General features: G+C 35.7%; 1 protein-coding gene across 1 annotated transcript; it reads left to right on the forward strand.

Annotated features, from left to right (window-relative positions):
- The first annotated feature begins 3,575 nt into the window (after positions 1 to 3,575).
- Positions 3,576 to 5,713, forward strand: LOC148837574 (uncharacterized). The gene is made up of 4 exons (XM_088911123.1): positions 3,576 to 3,597; positions 4,535 to 4,662; positions 5,216 to 5,344; positions 5,663 to 5,713. The coding sequence occupies exons 1-4, from the start codon at positions 3,576 to 3,578 to the stop codon at positions 5,711 to 5,713; spliced, it is 330 nt and encodes a 109-aa protein (XP_088767249.1).
- Positions 5,714 to 19,656: the final 13,943 nt, after the last annotated feature.

The raw sequence follows: 19,656 nt of genomic DNA on the forward strand, positions 1-19,656 counted from the left end.
GCTTTCTAAACATAGTAGTGAATTGATCAGGGATCTCATTCAGCTGTTTCTTGCCAGGGTAGCATGTTTCATACTTCCGCAGCTCTTTGCGTAAAGAGGTGTTGGCTTCTATGCCATGGTTTTAAATGCAGAATTTGAGATAGCAACATTTGAGAGTTGATCATTTATGAGGATCTTTCACTCGTATTCATTTGTTCAAAGAACTTGAAATTAATTATGAATTCTGAATTTTCTGAATCTCTGCTGACTATCCCGTAAAATCATATTGTCACGAAAATGATGCTTTATCTTATTTCTAATTTTCATTTCCCTGTGCATACATCAGTATAATACAAATAAGACTGACACAGTATAAGACATACAGTATTGATCAATAAGTCTTGCTTCAGTTTGATCTCCCCTTAATGGTCAAACTTGTATGACTGCTACACTGGCAGTGCATATTACCCCTGTCTTCGGTGACAAAGAGTATTTTTAAAAGGTTATGGATAGCATATCTTGTTTCTTTCAGTACCGTTAATAGAATACCATAATGCCCTGACAATTTATTTGCCTTAAGTGTGTCTAGCACCTCTAACACTGCCAAGCATGTGATGACTCAATATGGGTTTGAAAACTATTACTGCAGCCTTCAAGATGCAAGTCTGAAGTAGGTTTGAACGCTGATGAAATCTGAGAAGTTCCAATTCGGTCGATGCAGACGGTCTCAATTTTCCAAACAAAGTGGGCAGCCAGCCAGCCATCTTGATTTTTGCATGAACGGCACTACATACAACATGATTGTATGGTTATTATAATACTAACAGCAGGAGCAATTTGCATTGCAAGCTACATTGCACAAAATAGCTGATGACCTAGTGTGGTAGAAATGTTACTGCAGCACAGCCTAGAATACAATTCAATTCATGCAGTGATTTCGAAGAAGATTTTAAAAGGATTTTCAAAAATGCAGGCTAGGCCACAGAGGTCCACACAGGGCTCCAATTTTTGTCACCGATAAAATGACTTGGAAATGGAAGTTGCCCTGCTTTAGCCCAGTTAGCCAGTTTCAAAAGAGTGGGAAATGTCCTTGCTAGCACAAGAGGACTCTGGTGCTTAGAAGTCTAAAATTCCTTTCAGTAACATTTTCTCAATTGTGTAGTGCTTTATAATTCCAAAGGATCCCAAAGCACTTTACACATAGAACCATCTGGCAGCCATTATGTACCAACAGTACCAAACACAGCAGGTTAGGTAGAAAAGTGAAAATTTACTTCTTGAATTAAGAGGGGTATTTTAAAGAGGCCAAACTGCACAAGCCAAAAGTGAAACTGAGCTAGGACCACAGGATTAACAATCCTTACTTTTACATACTGCACAGTGCCATGGGACATTTAATTTTCTAGTTGTTGGGACCTCTTTTTAACATTTTATCTGAAGGATGACACCTCCTACAGCACAGTGTTATGTGTCGGCTTACTGGGGCACTTGTTTAGGTATTTTGTTCCAAAAGGAAAAATGCAACCTACTGATCCACCAAGACCACTTACAGTACAACAACACCAGATCTTCTAAGACATCTCTCATCCTAGAACTAACCACACCCAAATACGGCAACTGTTTCCTGCAAAGGTTTGTATGCAGATGTTGTGTCTAAAAAGCTCTTCAAATGAAGAGAATACTTTATTCTATGTTATACTTAAGAATTAACATACTGTAGTAAAGGCAGAATTTTGGGGGGTACTTTAAGCACTTAAGATTAATAAATTTCCAGGACTGAATGGTGTCCTATCAGTTGTATTTTTGGAAACATGGGAATGTTATAAGCAATTGACACAACACTTGACAGGGGCAGCATCCATGGATTTAGAAAAGGTAGGTCTTGCTCAATTAACTTGTTTGAGTTGAAAAAGTAACACCAGTAATAGACGCATATACTGTACGATATAATGTATTTATATTTTCAGAATGCATCTATTTGTTCCTCTAAGAAATAAATCTCAAGTTACAGGTGGGTAGGCATTTGGGGAAATACGTGTTTGCATTGAGAATTGGTTAATAGATTGAAATTGAACTGAATTGAAAACAGAGGGTAAGGCTAAGGGGTAAATTCTCAGATTGCAGTGATGTACTGTAATTAGTGGAGTAACAAAGGAATATATATATATACACTAGAACCACTGCTTTACCCCATTTAAATCAATTATCTAGATTCTGGTAAAGTTAGTAAGTGAAGTTTACTAACTATTCTGTTAAAACAGGTAGATTACCAAACATCATATAAATTGCAAAAGATCTAAATGAAATTCAGGACTGGACATGTCTGACTGCAGACACGTAATGTAGACAACTGCAGAGTATTTTACAAAGGTCAAAAAAAACAAACTAAAAAGAGCTATTTGCTTTTTACAAACTATATGTTATTTTTGAAGAGAGTACTAATGAAGACTTAAGTGTTTGACACATCATTTACATCTGTAACACAATGTGTGGAAACAGTGAAACACACAAAATGTTAGGATACAATTTACATCAAGGAATTTTATGTTAAAATTGTGTAATACTGTATACCAGTAAGTACTCATCTATAGTATTGTGTACAATTTTGGTCATCGTGTTACAAAAAAGATATTTCTGCCCTGGAATCAGTCCAGAAAAGTGCAACCAGATACTGTATGTTCTGGCACTAAAGTGAATGCCCTACATTGGCAGCTTTAAAGGACTGAATCGTTTTAGTCTTGAGCAGACTGAACGGACTATGAAGGGATTTGATCCAAATATTCAAAATCCTTACAGACAATTTCAACCCAATGGACTTCTTCCGAATGAACAGTGAAATACAAACCAGAGGGCACAAGTCAAAACTATGTGGAAGTGCATGTAAAACCTGAGAACAAGAGGCATTTGTTTGTATTATGGGAGTATAGAACAATCTACCCAGTAATGTTGTTGAAACCGATATCCTGGCTTCTTTCAAAAAAGGATGAATGAGACTCTGGATTAATTAATTACTAACTACCGAATGGGGTAGATGGGCCAGATAGTCTCTTCCTTATAGCTATTCTTTTGGGCCTAGCGTGTCTAGAGATTTTCACGCCACCTGGCCTTTAATAACATGAATCATTTTGTTTTTTTGATTAATTGGATTAATTTGCCAATTTCTCTTAGGTTTTTGCAGCAGTAACAGTATCAGTGCAGAAACCTATAAGGCCTACAGAAACACTGGCACCCCAAGATCACGATTGGGGACCCCTGCCATAAAAGAGTACATGTACATTTGGGAGACTGTATTAGCTCTTGAAAATTAACTGCACCATTGAGTGACAAAAAGTACTAGTTTCATATATTAATTGTAAGTAGCACACTGAAAGATGTTCATAGCTTGAACGAAAAGTGTAAATAAGCTGCAATCGCGAGACCACGTGCGACTTCATAACGTGACGTTAAATAAATCTACTGTTTTCAATGCATTGTATTACTACTTAAAGTATGAACGACCTGCTTAATGCATGCATTTGAACTTTTTAGTGATAATATCAGTGTCAGAAATACTACTGCATTGATGCGTCTGAACCATTAAAACCGACAGTCACAAGATGGATTACTACAGAGACAAATGTCAGGATTTCGGGTAAAACACATTGATCTGACGAAATTAAAAGTTGTATGGAACGCGCTAATCTTTTGCCATCGATGAGATTTATAACTAGTTAAGAATTTTAATCTAATAATACTATTACTGTTACTAAGTGTTTTTTCCTTCTTACATTCTTAGCTGTACATATAAACGATTGTCAACGGTCAGGAACGGGACAAGTAAAAACTCGGATAAAGACACGTAATAGCTACTTTATACAAGTCCACACATAGTGTACAATGTTTATGAAGTAGAGCCCTCAGTTTGAAAACTACTTGTGACCGTAAGTGACAGGCGGGTATTCAGTCAAGACCATACGATTTTCTTTAAAAAACAATTCCGTTTCTAAATTCTTAAACAACGTGAGCAAAATATATATAGGTTTGTCCTTGGACAAAATTGCTCCACGTGAACGGTGGTTTAATATTTTTTTACCATAATATGGATGGAACAAGTCCAGTGAGAATCGACCATTTCTATTTATAAGAGTTCATTTTTCAGAGGTTCTTCCTTGTACTGCATGACGTTGGACCCCCAACATTTCAACCTCAACGAACATCTTTTGTAAAAGTAACGAATATGGCGTATTAATACGTCGCACTATGTCTTTTTAATTTCGAAATAACAGTTTTCCTAAATAAACGAATACTTAATTTGTACGAAAACACAACTACACCTACAGTACATAAAAATACAGCACTTCTATTAACGTATATGGATTGCACTCGGAAAATGTGACTGCAGCCCTGCATTTAAAATTAGTTTGTTTTCGGAACCTGTATGTTGCCTGTCAGTGCTGATGGCTGCGAATCTGCAAAGGGCTCTCCCGTAAATCTGTGGAAACATTGTTCACTATCTTGAGGGTGACTGACCACTACTGTACCTTCAAAGTTTGAAGTACGGGACATTTTTTCTCAGTGTCTTATGTCTTGTGTTCTTATTCTAGTGTTCCCCTCTGGGTGGCGCCACTGCTCTTTACTGCATCAGCTCTGAAGACTGACAGACAGAGGCGAAGAAAGGCATACAAACTAATCAGCCTCACACTGGTCAGTAGTACCACACATTTAATCTCTCCATCCAGTCTGACTACAATCAGTAAACACAGTGCGTCAGTATTAAAATTTGACTATCAAACTGCATTAGTCTATCCTAGCTAGGCTTAGAGGCAGTGTGTTTGTATTGATTCCCTCTTTATCTCGGTGCAGTTTAATCTTGGACACACTTTCCCCCAGGCTTTTATCAATCATGGCCTCTTTATAATCTCCATCCATTAATTGGCTTCATTACTCTATTCTCCTCCCCAACCGATAGCTGATGTGTTGTGAGTGTACTGGCACACTTTGGCTGTCGCATCATCCAGCTGGTGCTACAGAGGGGTGGAGGGGAGTCCCCATTACCTCTAAAGCACTTTGAGTGGAGTGTCCAGAAAAGCACTATATAAGTATAATGAATTGTTATTAATTATTAATAATATACTGTAGTGTCCTGTCAGTGATTCTGTGTTAATCACCTCTCGTTCTCACTGCAGTATTAATGTACTGCAGTGTCCAGACAGCATGTCAGTAATACTCCCCAGTTGTGTCGCTGCCTTTTTCTCAGTGGCACAGGGGGCTGAGTTCCAGTCAGAAAAGATGTCCCACCTATGTATATCCCACCGAGCTGAAGGAAGTGGTGCGCAGTGTGTTTCCCGAGCAGTTGTGTGCTTACCCTGACCCTGCACATCCTCAGGTACACAGAAAGAATAAATGCCTTGCACCTGACTACCCCTGCTTTTTTGTCTCCCTTTTTTTTTCTGTCCCTGTGACCCTGGGAAATTAGGACAAAAATAATACAGAAACAGACAAAGAATCAAGGAAAGATTTAAATAAGGAACAATGAGGAGGCGGAAATCATAAAAAAACATATGCATACGTTTTGTTTTTTTTAAATTCCATTGCATGCATTGGCCATGTCACAGATATGCTGCAAAGAGAAGAAATTACAGTTTGAGTGAAGAATTACTTAAATGGATTACAAGAGAATGCATATCAATTAATTCTTTTACAGGTGTTTCATGTGACCTTAGATGACCTTTACAAGGTGGACACAGACTGCTAACGGTCTCTCTTTTTGAAGGCTGCTGTGCCCCTCCCTCATCGAGCCGGACCTGTTATCTGATGAAGTGGGAAAAAAGAAGCATTTTTTCATCAGGCTTCTCATACAGCTGTACAGTGTCTGGATTCAAATATTAATTCATCTACTATAAAGGATAATTAATAAGATATGATGATCAATTGCCAACTGTCAATAAGTGAGGGGAACAGAACAGCTGCAGTTGTAACAAACCCCACAATGCACCGTGCTAATTCTTTTTTTCCTTCACTTCAAACTCAGGAGTCAAACCAAAACATTAGCATTTTATGGTTTGGTGAGGTGATTGGCCAGGGTGGAGTTTCAGCGTATTTAACATTCCAAGTAGATTGCACTCCATTTTGTATAGGGAATAACTACATTGAAAAACCAAAAAGTCACACTTGCATTATCTCATAAGATCAACATTGTACCAACAGGCAGTGCACTAGAAATCTTGGAGGACAACAAGATTGAATAATATTTTTTTTTTGTACTACAGTTGGAAATTTTTTTTTTCATTGTTTAAGAAAACTAGAGTCTAGATTGCAGTTGATTTAACAGCTGTTTTTTGTTAGTGATCTGGCATCATTTATATCTGGAACAATGATTTAAAATGAAAATACACTAAGTATACTACAAAATGTTATAAGCAGCCCAATAACACCTTTGAGTGTGCACCGACTGCTTTTTAAAAAAAGAACTGCAACCCACTCTTTCTTGTTGTGGAACAGTTTAAACTTGCACCATCTAGTGGAACAATCATGCATTAACAGCAAAAACTACATTTTGTCTTATAAAAAAAGGTAAGAGAACAAACATATAACTCTTACACACTGTATATTGCTTTAAAACTAATGATATACATTGTGCTCTTCCACAGATAGCATCTTAAATAATTTATCTCTAAATTCTGTCCATAATCAAAATCCCTTGTACAATATAAATAACTTGTGTGTATTTACAGTATATGGTTTGAAGAAAATGGGTATTTTTGTCATTTTAGATGACTTACTGAGGTCCTACCTGTTCATTAAATGTGACACTTTTCAAAAGATCTATGGTGTTAACCCCAGTGCCCTGGTTAAATTCAACTAGAGATAGGTATTTGTTTCCCTTTATTCAATTAATTTTGAAGTACTTCTACAAGGGATCCGTTATGCAGTAGAGCTGTGTATGCATAATTGCTACCAGCATCAGCCATTATTAATATTGATAATGATGACGATGATGATGATGATCAAAACAAAATAGGCTGAATTCCAGGGGAGTGTATGAGCAAGTATTTTGAATAGGCTGCTGGTCTATGAATACCTGTCAAACAATTGCTGTTCCTTCCCTGAATCTGATGCTTTCCATTAATTACCATATTCGCAGTGATGGTTATATACAGTATCACAAGTTGGACCTTGTAGAGGGGTGGCTACCAATCCTTCCAATCTGTTCACTGTCACTTTTGAGTTTGGATGACAGGGGACTTGGGTAAAAGCAGCAATAAACTTTTCTCTGAACTGAATAAAAGCTTTTCTGAAGTAGAAGGTTTTGAGTCTGGATTTTAAGGATTTTAAGGGAAGGTGACTCTCTGATATCCTCACAGGAGCTGATTGAAGCAGGATGCATTGTCTATAGTTTTTCCGAAAGGCCAACAGTTCTTTCCATCTTTCCTTTCTATCTTTTCCAGTGGATTATCCCCACTGCTGAGGTCCCTCTTCATTTTCCTCTCAAGTCCATAAGGGTTTTCCCCTCCAATTCCCCGACTCCCAACTGCTTGTTGTGTAGAGTAAGGGAATTCCTTAATTTCTAAAGTTCCTTCTTCATAATGGACATCAGTAGCCAAAGCAGAAACTGTCTCTTTTCGTCCAATCCGTTTAGTGCCTGTGTAGTGACTCTGATAGGTCAGCAATGCTTGCGCTCCCAGAAGCTGAATTATAGGGTCTTGGTGAAGGTGTTCCCCCAGAAAACGTGCTCCTCCACTCCCCCACTGTACACAAGTCTGTAGAGGACCTCTCGCTTTGTGATCCGTTTGTGGACTCCCAACCAGTTGAGGTCCTTCAGCATGTTCTTCAGTCCTCTGTTGGCTGTGTTCTTCCGCAGATTTCTCTGAAAACTCGCAGCATCTCTCCGGCAAACAGTCCATCCCTCACTTTCTTGTACAGAGCCCTATAACTGCTGCACCATCCTGCTGCAAGGTCTCCTGAGGCTGATGGTGAAGGAGATCTTTTGCATTTTGGAGTGGGTCAGCAGGCTACATAGACCTGACTCTGCAAACGCAGGCATGTTACCACAAGGTAATAAAGAGGTGCAGGGAAATGATGGACTAGGCACCTCTCTCCAATGGCAAGGTGGAGTCAAGGTGAAGAGACAATATGAGAACAGTCACGATCCACATGTTTATTCCATTTGTTCTGGCTGAAACGGTGACAGTCTTCCAGGGTAGACACATAATCTCTCAGCCCCAGGACACGAGGGACGAAATGGGTGTCTGGACTGGGAAACATCAGTACAGAGTTCTCCTGAGAGAGGACCCAAAAGACTTCAAAGGATACCGCCACTTGCCAGCACAGTTGACCATTGGCACAGATGGGGGGATCTCTTTTATCTTAGGCCACAGGAGGCATTCTGCAGGATGTGCAGATCGTCCGGCCAAAACAAAAAGAAATGCACTACAGAAAAATGCCACAACTGTGGAGCAGAGGGACACAGAGTGAAGGAGTGCAATGTCTTCAAAAATGTGGTGGATATCCTGATACAAGTACTGTATCTGAAAAGAACATTTTATCTGTATATTTATTTATTGGAGCAACAGTGGCCCCAGCGACTGGATGTCTCTACATTTGTGTTATTTTATTGCTGCATATGCTCCTGCCATTTACTGTATGACAATTTTGCTGCAGGCATTTAGAAGCAAACTGTGCTGTCCATGTGCTCTTACAAGCGTCATGAAAGAACCACATTGATTATTGATTGACTGTTCCAAAGAGGCACAGAACAGTTTAAGAAAAGATATCAATTACCCTAAACCCATCACACTTCCTGAATGAGCAAATGGCAACTTAGCAGTGGTTGTCCTCTGTCTTGTCTAAGACCTAACTTTCTCCTAACAGTGGTATAGTAGCACACTACCATACAGTGTTATTTATTGTCATTGTTGGCATACATCTTGTGCTAATATTTCCAAATTTACATTACCAAAACTGAAAAGAATATATCTTTTCTTGCAAATCATGGGCTGATATGCACAAAATGCTGCTCTTATTATGAAATTGTTTATGAGAGTAAGTGAAATCAGATAAAGAACATACAGTACCTGATGAAACATAAAACTTATTTTAATTATTGAAATAATACTACATGAAAATATCCTTTGATGTATGAAATGAACATCTATATTAGGTTCTTTGAGAAAATGGTGTTTCATTGTGCTAAACTGCCATACATGAAAAGGTGGCAACTTTTGCAGTATTAGAATATGTATTTGTCTTGTTGACAAATACATTTGAAGGCACCCCATAACTGCTAGTGCCCAGCATCTGATATGAAGACAGTTATTGTCTTGTCTTTAACTTTGCAAAAATGGCATACACATATTTATAATAAGTAATAAGGATACATCTTGCCGATTGTCCATTGAGCTGTTGCTGACAGATGTAAATGTCAGTTGAATGATCATTTAAAAATGCAGTGATTTGATTGGTGGCTCCCATAAGGCATGTTCTTTATTTGACCATTTTACAATAATTTGCACTCTAAGTGGAATTAGAATTAATATATCTTTGAAAAACTAAAAAATGTGAAAGGGCAAGAAGCACTGGCCTATTGACAGAAACGACGAAAATAAATTGAGTTTAAACTTGAATTTATTCTTACTCATAGCCACACATTTATGTATTAAGATTTAAAAAGCCATGAACTGTTTATGGGTTAACATGGTTGACATTTATTTTCATATTAATAAATATTTGGGATTGTTCTCCATTTTGTGCAGAGTGCATTTTACTGTGTGCTAAGGATTTCAGTATAATCTTTTAAATCCATACATTTTCAAATTGCGAATTTGTGCTTACGTATCTGAAGGACACGTTTCTAGAACCCTCGATTTTCAACAAAATATGTTCAATGTGATGTGTGATATAAAATAAAATGACATAACCACATAGCAAACAACTGTTCTTTTATTGAAATAAACATTAATGGGGAGTTTCTGGAAGATGCAGACAGGTTCTGGAAGAATACCATCACTTACAAAAAATGAATACAGGTACATAGTATTCTTTCATTTTAGCCAGGGACAATAAATAAAATAAATTGGCTATTTTCCTAAAAAAACATCTTGTGAGATCTTGACTAGTCAATGTCAAGTGTGACATGTATAAGATTCTGTACCGAGTTAAAAAAAGGACACTTTAATGAAAATAAAACTCTTAAGTACCAATTCTTAATTTGTATATTGCACATTGAAATTGATTTTAAAGTGTGGGATAACTTTTTTTCTGAAGAATTTTGGCAGGCTTTTGACAGTTACATTTTTCCTTGACTGATTCAACCATTTTATTTTTCAGTAAAAGAAGAAAACTGGCAAATGCATTAAACCAAGCTATAGCAGAAATAACGAATTGAACAGATGTAAGATTCAACTTGGAAAGGTACACAACTGTTATACTCTAAAAATATGTGAACTATTTGAATTATGTGAGACCGTATTTGCTTGACTGAATGTGTTGGCTGTCTGCTCTTTCAAAGACTGAATTATGCATATTGTTTTCCTGTACTGAAAAACGTCTGGCAAACAGATACATAAAAACTGCTAAAAAATAAAAATTCCTCTGTGTGGTTGTTCACTTGCTTTAATGTTTATCCATTTTCTAAACAAATGAAACTCGATGCAGGTCTTGTGCCCGATGAACAGTTTAGAAATCCATGTGCAAAGTGGTCTCTTGAATGGCTCCCCTGGCAGATATGTTTTTTGTGTATGATCCTGTTATCATACATGCTCAGTTTGCTAGAAGATCTCCGATACTTCTATACATAAGTACGTTTAATGCAGCACATGCATTAAAATGGATTAATGTAGTCCTTTTTAAAGGACCATTTTACTGGCATTAGGCATACAGTTAATCTATATATTTGTTACCCACACTAGGTTCTTTTAGTCTCTCTATAGTGTTTGAGCACAGCTGTTCATGCTAGCCCAGAGAGTTTTGCAGCAGCTTTTAATTCAAGATTATTTTAAGAGGACAAAAGAGTCTCTTTTTACACAGTTTCAAATATTCTTTCATTCCACATCAAAAATATTATTTAAGGTTAGTTGAAAAAAATATTATTTAAGTTATCAGATTTGTTTTGTTCTTCATAAATCCATGTATTGACTATCAAAACACTTCTACTTTATAATGGTTGCTTTGTTTAGAAACCACACTGTAGAGCAAGTAAAAACAAAACTAGTTAACTTGTTGCAGCCTTGCCAACCCAAAAATAACACCTTACTTTAATTAGCATCTTGTGATAATTGCTCTTCTATGTCTAGATTCAATTCAATATTTGTTTTCTAATCTTTATTGATCATTTTTAGTAAATCTTCACTTTTAATCATATTGAAAATATTCAGTCTGTTAGGCTTTGTGTTCACAGGAAGATGATTTATGTGATGTGATATTATTTACTGCAATACTGTTCTCCAGAGAGGATTAGCTACAGTACACCTTTCTCTTGTAGGATACAGTATATGGTACATGCATTTCTAAAGAGAAAATCTGTCTGCAAATTTTTCATGACTGGAGTTTAAAACAAAAGTATGGAAGAAGACAATTAACCCAGACACAATTAGTAGCCAGTTGCAGAGACTTCAGTTCCTTTCTATTTGCAACGTGTGCACATCCTTGTCTCACACTCACACCTTTTCCCTCCCAGTCCCTTAGCTGGGCTGTAGAAGAGTTACTGTAAGAAGCCTTGTCCACTGCCCAGGCATTTATCCATCAGCCAAGTCAAGCAAATCTTATACTTACATAGAACTCACTGTCACTGCCAGCTCACTGTTTATTGTTCTAATACTCCTGGGTTGGAAATCACAGTCTAAATTAAATGTGAATTATATTTTCAAAGTAACTTTTTAAACCTGGTGAATGAGGAAACGACAGAACAGTATTGTGTTTTACTCCTTTTAATAGATAATAATATTCTGCTCTCCCCTGCTGTATTTATTGCAACCGAGGATTTCATGCAGATATTTGTTTTAATAGACAGGGCCTGTTTGTGCGTCATTTAGGTTGTGATGAATTGTGAAAAAAATCTCTTTAGACCCTGTACAAATATACACTGTAAACTTAATGCATCAAAAAACAGTTGGATTATGTTGATGAAGTGATGTTTCCCTCAGAATTTACTATGGAAGACCATTATGTGTAATATTATAAAACAAAAATAGAAAACCAATGCCACAATGCAAAGAAAAAACATGTAACTGGGATATTTTAGAAAGAAGGTTGAAGCTGAAAAGTTGCTTTCTGAAAGACAACTTGATGAAATAAGAAAACAGTTTCAATCTACCCTTGATCCAGAGAATAGGCCTACACTTAATTCTTTTCAAATCACATTGGTAAATATTTAAATAAGACATTGTTACAAATGACCCTCACCAAGACAAGCAGACTGTAATAAAATGGATGTATATCATAGTAGTGTTTTTTTTAAATACATTGAATGTTGTTACATTTACAAGACTACTCCACCTGAAAAACAAATTAAATTGTTCTACTTTACTTTTCATATGGCACTGGTTATGAAGCTCTCATTTTAAATGAAAAAAGTAAACTTGTCTACTTTTAATGCAGTAATAAAATCTACAGTAATACAGTAAATACAGTAACCAGAGTCTAACCAGTGGTACCCAGTAGCAAAGGAAACTGTGTATCCCTAGCTGTGTGTAAAATCAGATTATGATCTTGTGTTGGCAACCGCGGTTCTGTTGTTATAAAATTAGTTATAGCATTTCTATTACGATTATAGACTTTAGTCTGATTTTATGTTGGAATCCGGTATCCTAATTTAAACCACTTTCTTGAAAAGAGGTCCTGTATCTAGAGACGTTTAAAAACCGGTCGTTTTTTCTGGAAAAACTGCTGTAGAAATGGGGTCAGTTTCTACAATGGCGCCACAAGGGGGAGCTATTGTATTTTTTATACTTTATATTGGAGCCTGCGCTGGTGGTAGTAAATGGCAACCAAGAAATCGTAAATTGGAATTTGCGAAGTACTTATTGCTGGTTTTCCATGAAAAAACCTCAAAGATAGACGTGTAAGTGAAATTGAACATGGTGATTGAAAAGGAAAAACGTTTTTGCTTTTGCTACATACTGTAGAGCAGGATCCACTTGTGCATTAATGTTTATACGTACAACTTTTTTTTGCAAGTCTTGGGCCTTAATGTTTTAGATAAAACAATGTAAGTAACGTTTCAGTGGATGTATATTTCCAAAAGACGGAACATAAAAAAAGTCATACTATTCATATTACTTCTCAACGTTTGTTACTATACAGTAGGTCACTAAGGCTGTAGTTAACAACAAAGTTTGCTGAAGTCCTTACATTGTATCTTCTTGGCAGCCAGAGAATGTTATTTTTCCAGAGGTAACAGCGGGTTTATTCCATGCTGAAAAGAAAGGAAAGGCAACGTTTCGGCTGTGGAGCTTTTTTCACAGCACCTCAGAGGAAACGTTGGGTTTCCTTTCTTTTCTTTTCAGCATGGAATAAACCCGCTACCTGTTTTTCCCTGCTGACGCTGCAACTTACAGTACTTGATCTTTTTCTAGAGGTATTTAACTGTCAGTGAAAAAATACAATTATAAGAACTTTGAATAATGTCATGTGTTCACATTGCATGAGTGTAATGAATAAATTATAATTACCAGACGTTCTAGGGAACTAAAAGACACCATCACTCAGTATGCTGCTTTCAGGCAGGGGATAAGGTTCTTGGTAATCCTTGTTAATGAAACCTCTAGTATCACATAGCCCTCCTGCCAAAGTGTCTTATAATGTGTCACAGATGTAGTTTAGTGCATTACAGCCATGTCACTACTGGTGGTGTTTCTTCTGTTCTGCACAACATTTCCAGATCTTGGGGAACTGGGGAGCTTTTCGTGTATTTTGTTTTTATTTAGACATTAAAAAGTTTCTTAGAGTTAGAGTTCTAACTTTTAGAGTTCTAGCAAGCTAAAATAATTGTGCGTCTTTTGAATTTCTGAGATTTGATTTGAACACAGGTACTGTAGATCTGTCCTGATGTTATTATTAATGTTGTTATATTTGTAATTGTTTTACTGGTTTCTAGGTGGAGCCTCTTACCTCTGGCCTGGGAATCTGCATGAAATCTGCGCCAAACGTAAATATTAAAATTTTCAGTATTTCAGTACTTGAACTGAATTCAAGCAATAACATATTGAAGTTTAACCTTTATTTCTAGAAATGTTGACTTTTAATACATTTCATCCTGTCCAACTCTCCTTTTTCCATTCACTTCTAACCATTTTTCTTAAAACTAAGGATTTTTATCTGAAGAAAAAAGAGGTTTGTGAAAACTTTCATCACAGATTTGTGTTCTTCACCTTTGATTGTATTACTTTTTTAATGTTTTACTGTTTTTTATTGCTTATCAGTATTATTTACAGAGTGGAAACATTTTCTGTCCAAAGTAATGTTACTATTGTGTTTGATAAAAAGCGCTTATACCAATATAAATATATTTGTGTACATAACTGTAATAGAGCCTCCATGTACAGTATTTTCAGGAAAATCAAGCATGAAAAACCACTACCAATTGTAAAGAACATGCAATGCGCAGGTATGCATATATACTGGAATTGATAGAGGTCTGGGACAAGGACAAGCCCCTGTTGCCATCAGTCCCCAGTTTTAGAATAAAACTCTGCCCTCTAGAGCACTATTTCCCAGCATTCATTATGCCAAGACTTATCTTCCATTCTCCAGCTCCAATGAAGCATCAAATATCAAGAAGTTTTCTTTCTTTTTTCACACTACTTTAAATAGTTTTTTAATTGATTATGAAGGGGAAAATTAAGTAATACAAACGTTAAAAATGCTTGTTTTCACATAGCTAGTTATCACTGTCTTCACAAATTATTGGCTGCTGTTCCAAAATAAAAACAAAAATAAAATCCAAACACAGAAATATGAGTTTTAATTCTGAGCTGAAAAAGAAAATGTAGACCTACAGTAGCTGCTCATTTCCTAATGTAACTTTGGAGTTTGATTTATAGGTGTGCTTTGCCCTAGGTCACATTATCTAGTGCTTTTTCAGTCACTTGGATTCAGGCAAAAAATGTTAATTTGCCTTGATTCAGTAGTTTATAACTACAATATTAAAGATTAATATGTCTGCAAAGTGGCAGAAATTCTTTACACATTAAGGAAGTATCCTGTGTACCAGTCAGAAACAGGGCATAGCTACCAAATGCACGTTGCTGCTATTTGAAACACAAGATAATGATGCTGCCATTAAGAAAAATGCCCTACATAGTTTGGGGGCATTTTTTATATAATTGTAAGTTAAAGATGAATGTACTGCCAAGAAGGTGTACATTAACAAAGACAGACAGGGTGTGTAAGTTAAGATAATACATGACTTTCATTAAAAAGCAATCTGCATGGAGACTGTCCACTAGCACTAGAAACTCTTCAGCTGTCACCTTTATCTGAGGAACAAGAGAAAGCCACTATATTTTAATCAGTGGCGTTTGTCAAGAACGTAAAACAGTTAGCATCCCACAAATCAACAGGCATGTATTCTGATAACAGCACACAGTAGAAATATCTTGCTCCCTGTTCCCCCCCCCACCCCTCAAGTAAAGCACCAGTTCCTTTTGTAAAAAGTGTGATCAAAGAACAAATAATTAGTAGAGATACATGCACTGCATTAGCTCTCAGGTTCCAGGCTCCCATCTGCTTTGCTGCCTGAAGACCACAAACTGGAGAGTGTAGCTTAGCCATGATTTATAGTACTTGCTCTGCTCTGACATGACTTTAAAGCACTGTACTTTATAAAGTGCACTATATTGCTACTACATCATGAAACCATCCCCAGGCATTGTCATAAATATTCATTTTATCATACTACAGATAAAAGGCCAGCTGCCTAAATGCACTGCTTAAGAAAAGTAGAAAATGTTTTTTTTTTTGGTTGGAAGCATTTAGACTGATAAGTAGAGATATATCACCTCTGACTGATGCTATTTGTAACACTACCTAGTTGAGAACATACTTTAGGAAACAAATGTGTGAGTATCAGTACTTTATTTATGCTATTCCTTATTTTAGTTTTACAAACCTGTTTGGAATTTTGTTGCTGTTTTGATTGTCATTGCCTAAGTTTTTATATCACAATTAATGTAATATATGAGGCTAGAGTGATCCAAAGATGATACATTGTTTCAGAAGTATTTTAAGCATAGTTTGTGCTCTTGTGTTATAAAAGGTAGCTTGTTCTTGGACTCTTTGGCACAGAAGAACATGACCTACAATTTCAGATTTAAAATTTAGTTTAACAGATGCTTGGTAAAGTTATGGAAAATGTGTGCTGTCTAAGTATCTGTCTGTCTACAGGCATTGTCAAAATTTTCCACAAGGACAGCAACAATTTGTATTAAGAAAATCTGATTTTTGTTACAAATATGTCTGAATGACTTGTTTCCGGCCAACTATTTATCAGTCTGTGTGTGTCTGTCTGTTTGATAAACTTCATTAAATGGATATTTTTAGTTTGCTCCCAGTCGTCCCAGAAATGTATCCAGAATACGACTAGAACATTTACAAAAATAAATGACTGCTGAGGTTGTGAAGAGCAGGAGTTGTGTTATTGTTCAGTTTCAGAAATCAACTGGACAGTCTCTTAAGTTCCACTACAATAATTATAAAGGAAGTAGCAGCAAAGAAAGGAAATGCTGGTAAAATAAGAATATAAAAACATTGTTGGGTTAGAACCCAGAGGAGGTCATTCAGCTCATCTTTCCTGTTTGGTTGATGGTAGCTCATCCCAGAATCTCAACCAGACATTTCTGGGAGGATCACATTTTAAACCGTGTACTGTACTTCAAGACCGTGGCAGTGTAATTTGTTCCTGACACCTCAACACCTTGTGTAGATGAGGGCTTTATTTTCAGTCCTGAATGCACCTGTATGTTTTGTTGTGGTGTGTGTCTGATAAATAGTACAATGTTAAATTACAGCTGTTCCATGTATTTTTGTCATAAATTGTTAAAGAATACACACAAGGGTGAAATTGTTTTGGCAGCTCCCATGTGAACGTCTTGTTGAGCATCCAACACACTTTTTCAACATTATTTACTGGAAATATATTTTGATTTGTTCTATAGTTAAAGGGGTTCTTTAATAATTTTTTTAAATGTAGTTTATTTGTTTTACAATTCTAAACTTCTTCAGAGGTCTGAAAGTGTATTCTTCATTTGTAAAATCTAAAAACTGTGGCGTCAAGGTCTTTACTAGTATTTTCTGCTATTTAAATCACTGTCCATTTAAGCTTAGTTTGGGTGAGAAGAAGCCAATGAATTAAATGACATTAATCAGAATCTTCTACCACTCGATCAACTCAAGGCAAATTATACATGAGCAGCCAATATGAAGTGTTGTAGTGGTTAATCCATCAGATTTAGCAGTCTAATTTCTAATTGACTCATTGTCAGGTGTTCCTCATCATTATCTCAGATTTGTTTTTCCCTACGGGTTCATAAAGTTAAAAAGCTACTATTTATGCAACATAAAACAGATCTGTCATGATTAACTAGCTTAAAATCAAAACTAAAATGACAAAAAGAATACTAAAGGAGGTTTCTGCACAAATAAGGAAAGATATTGACTGATAAAAGTAAAATGCAAAATGTCTTAAGATGTGTATGACTTCTTTTCTGTTCTGTAGTAATGGAAAGATACTGCTGTAGTGTAAAGTCGATTGATGTTCCAAATTGGGACAGAAGAAAGATTAAATTAATGCTTTACCAAAAGTACAGAAAAGAATGTTACTTTTGTGAAAAATCACAGATGCCAAGCTCCTTGACACAGCTGGTTCACCAGATTTCAGGATGGAGGTAAACAGGATAATCTCATTTTTTTGTTCCCCATTGAGTTTATTTCACTGCTTCCTGTTGTGGCAAATGTAAAGGATAGTATTTTTGTTGGTTCAGTTATTTTCAATATTTTCTAGTCTAAAAAATGGCAAGATCCTTTTCACCAGGTCTATCACATTAACCCATAGTAGCAGCGTGAACGCATTGTAAGTGTACTGTATGTTCAGGCTCCAGTAATAGCATATAAAAATGTCATTCCAGCCCATATGTGACATCGTTGGCCTATGCTTCTTATCATCTGTGATCTGCATAAAAGGATTTTCAAATATGTAAATCCAAATGTTGTGCTTTAAAGTATATACCGTACATGATTCATAATTCTGAAATACTAGAGTGTGAGGAACTGTGAGGTTATAAATGCAAATGTACAGTATATGGTTTCTTAAAAAATCTTAAAAAATTAAGATTTTTTAAGGATAAGGTTTTTCAGGATATTTATGGGAAATGCTAAATTAATCATTAAACTGCATTAAATGTTTTTAATGCAGGAACTAAGCTTGTTGTTTAAAAGAAGTTTTAGGGTCTGATAATCTTTTTAAAATATTAAAACCAAAGAATTTAAATTGATCATTTAGTAATTAAAACCATTTAAATTTGCATGCTTTAGTAATTAAACTTGATGTACATTAATCATTAAACTGCATTAAATGTTTTTCTTCTTCATGCACTGTAATTTATGTTAGTTGCTGTGTTACATACAGTAGCCAAAACATAGTTCTTTCTCTTCACTTTCTAGAATGGAATTAATGTCTGTTTGTTCCATAATATAATTTGTCGTTAGTTAAAAGGGAATTGATTTTGTTTAATTAAATGGCTACCTGAAACTCAACAGTAAAAAAAACAACATACTTAAGCTGAGGTGAATATGTATAAAAAATGGAATTTAACTGAATCCCCCTTGACCCTTTTCGAAACAATATTGACAGATTTAGGTTTTAAGCCGTTTGTAAATTTAATTTTGTTGCAGCTTCTAAACAACAAACATGACAGTTTGCGAGCTTGTATTTTATGAATCTCAACATTGAAGCATAGAAAGGCTTATTGACAGAAAGCTGTAGAAATAAAGTCAGAAATGACCATCCTTAGGTATAAGAGTCAGATTGCCTAACACCTCTTTTCCCTTTTTTTGCCTCTCACTTTTCAATGAGAACAAGTATTTCATTTTGGTCACTTGATTGGCTGCTCTGGGACTCTTTAAAATACTAAAATACTTGAAATCCTATACAAATCTAATGTGTCCTGTCATTAATCATGTGTTCAGGGTATTATCTAAGGTTTTACACTGAAAGATGTCATTAAAAGTTCGAAAATTAATTGGTGCCATCCGAGGTAATGGTTACCACTGACATATGTTCTAAAATTTAAAGAAAAATTATGGATAGGTAAATTCCTTGTGGAATTTTTATAGATGTCTTCTTTCTTCTGCTATTGTTTATTGCAAATGTTATTACTTTGATCTATTGCCCTATCAACTTCTGTCTGGTTCAGGCTTGCCATTTTGAAGAGAGTAAAATTAAAGCCTGGAGGAACTAAGCTTGTTGTTTAAAAGAAGTTTTAGGGTCTGATAATCTTTTTAAAATATTAAAACCAAAGAATTTAAATTGATCATTTAGTAATTAAAACCATTTAAATTTGCATGCTTTAGTAATTAAACTTGATGTACATTATCAATTTATGGAAATCTTACTACATATTCAAAGTGTATTACAGACTCTTCAATGTGTGTTATATATTTGATTTTTAAATATTTATATTTACAGAAAGTGAAATTGCAAATCAA

The sequence above is a fragment of the Atractosteus spatula genome, chromosome 3 (genome assembly GCF_055471065.1).
Source record: "Atractosteus spatula isolate fAtrSpa1 chromosome 3, fAtrSpa1.hap1, whole genome shotgun sequence".
Classification (NCBI taxonomy): domain Eukaryota; kingdom Metazoa; phylum Chordata; class Actinopteri; order Semionotiformes; family Lepisosteidae; genus Atractosteus; species Atractosteus spatula.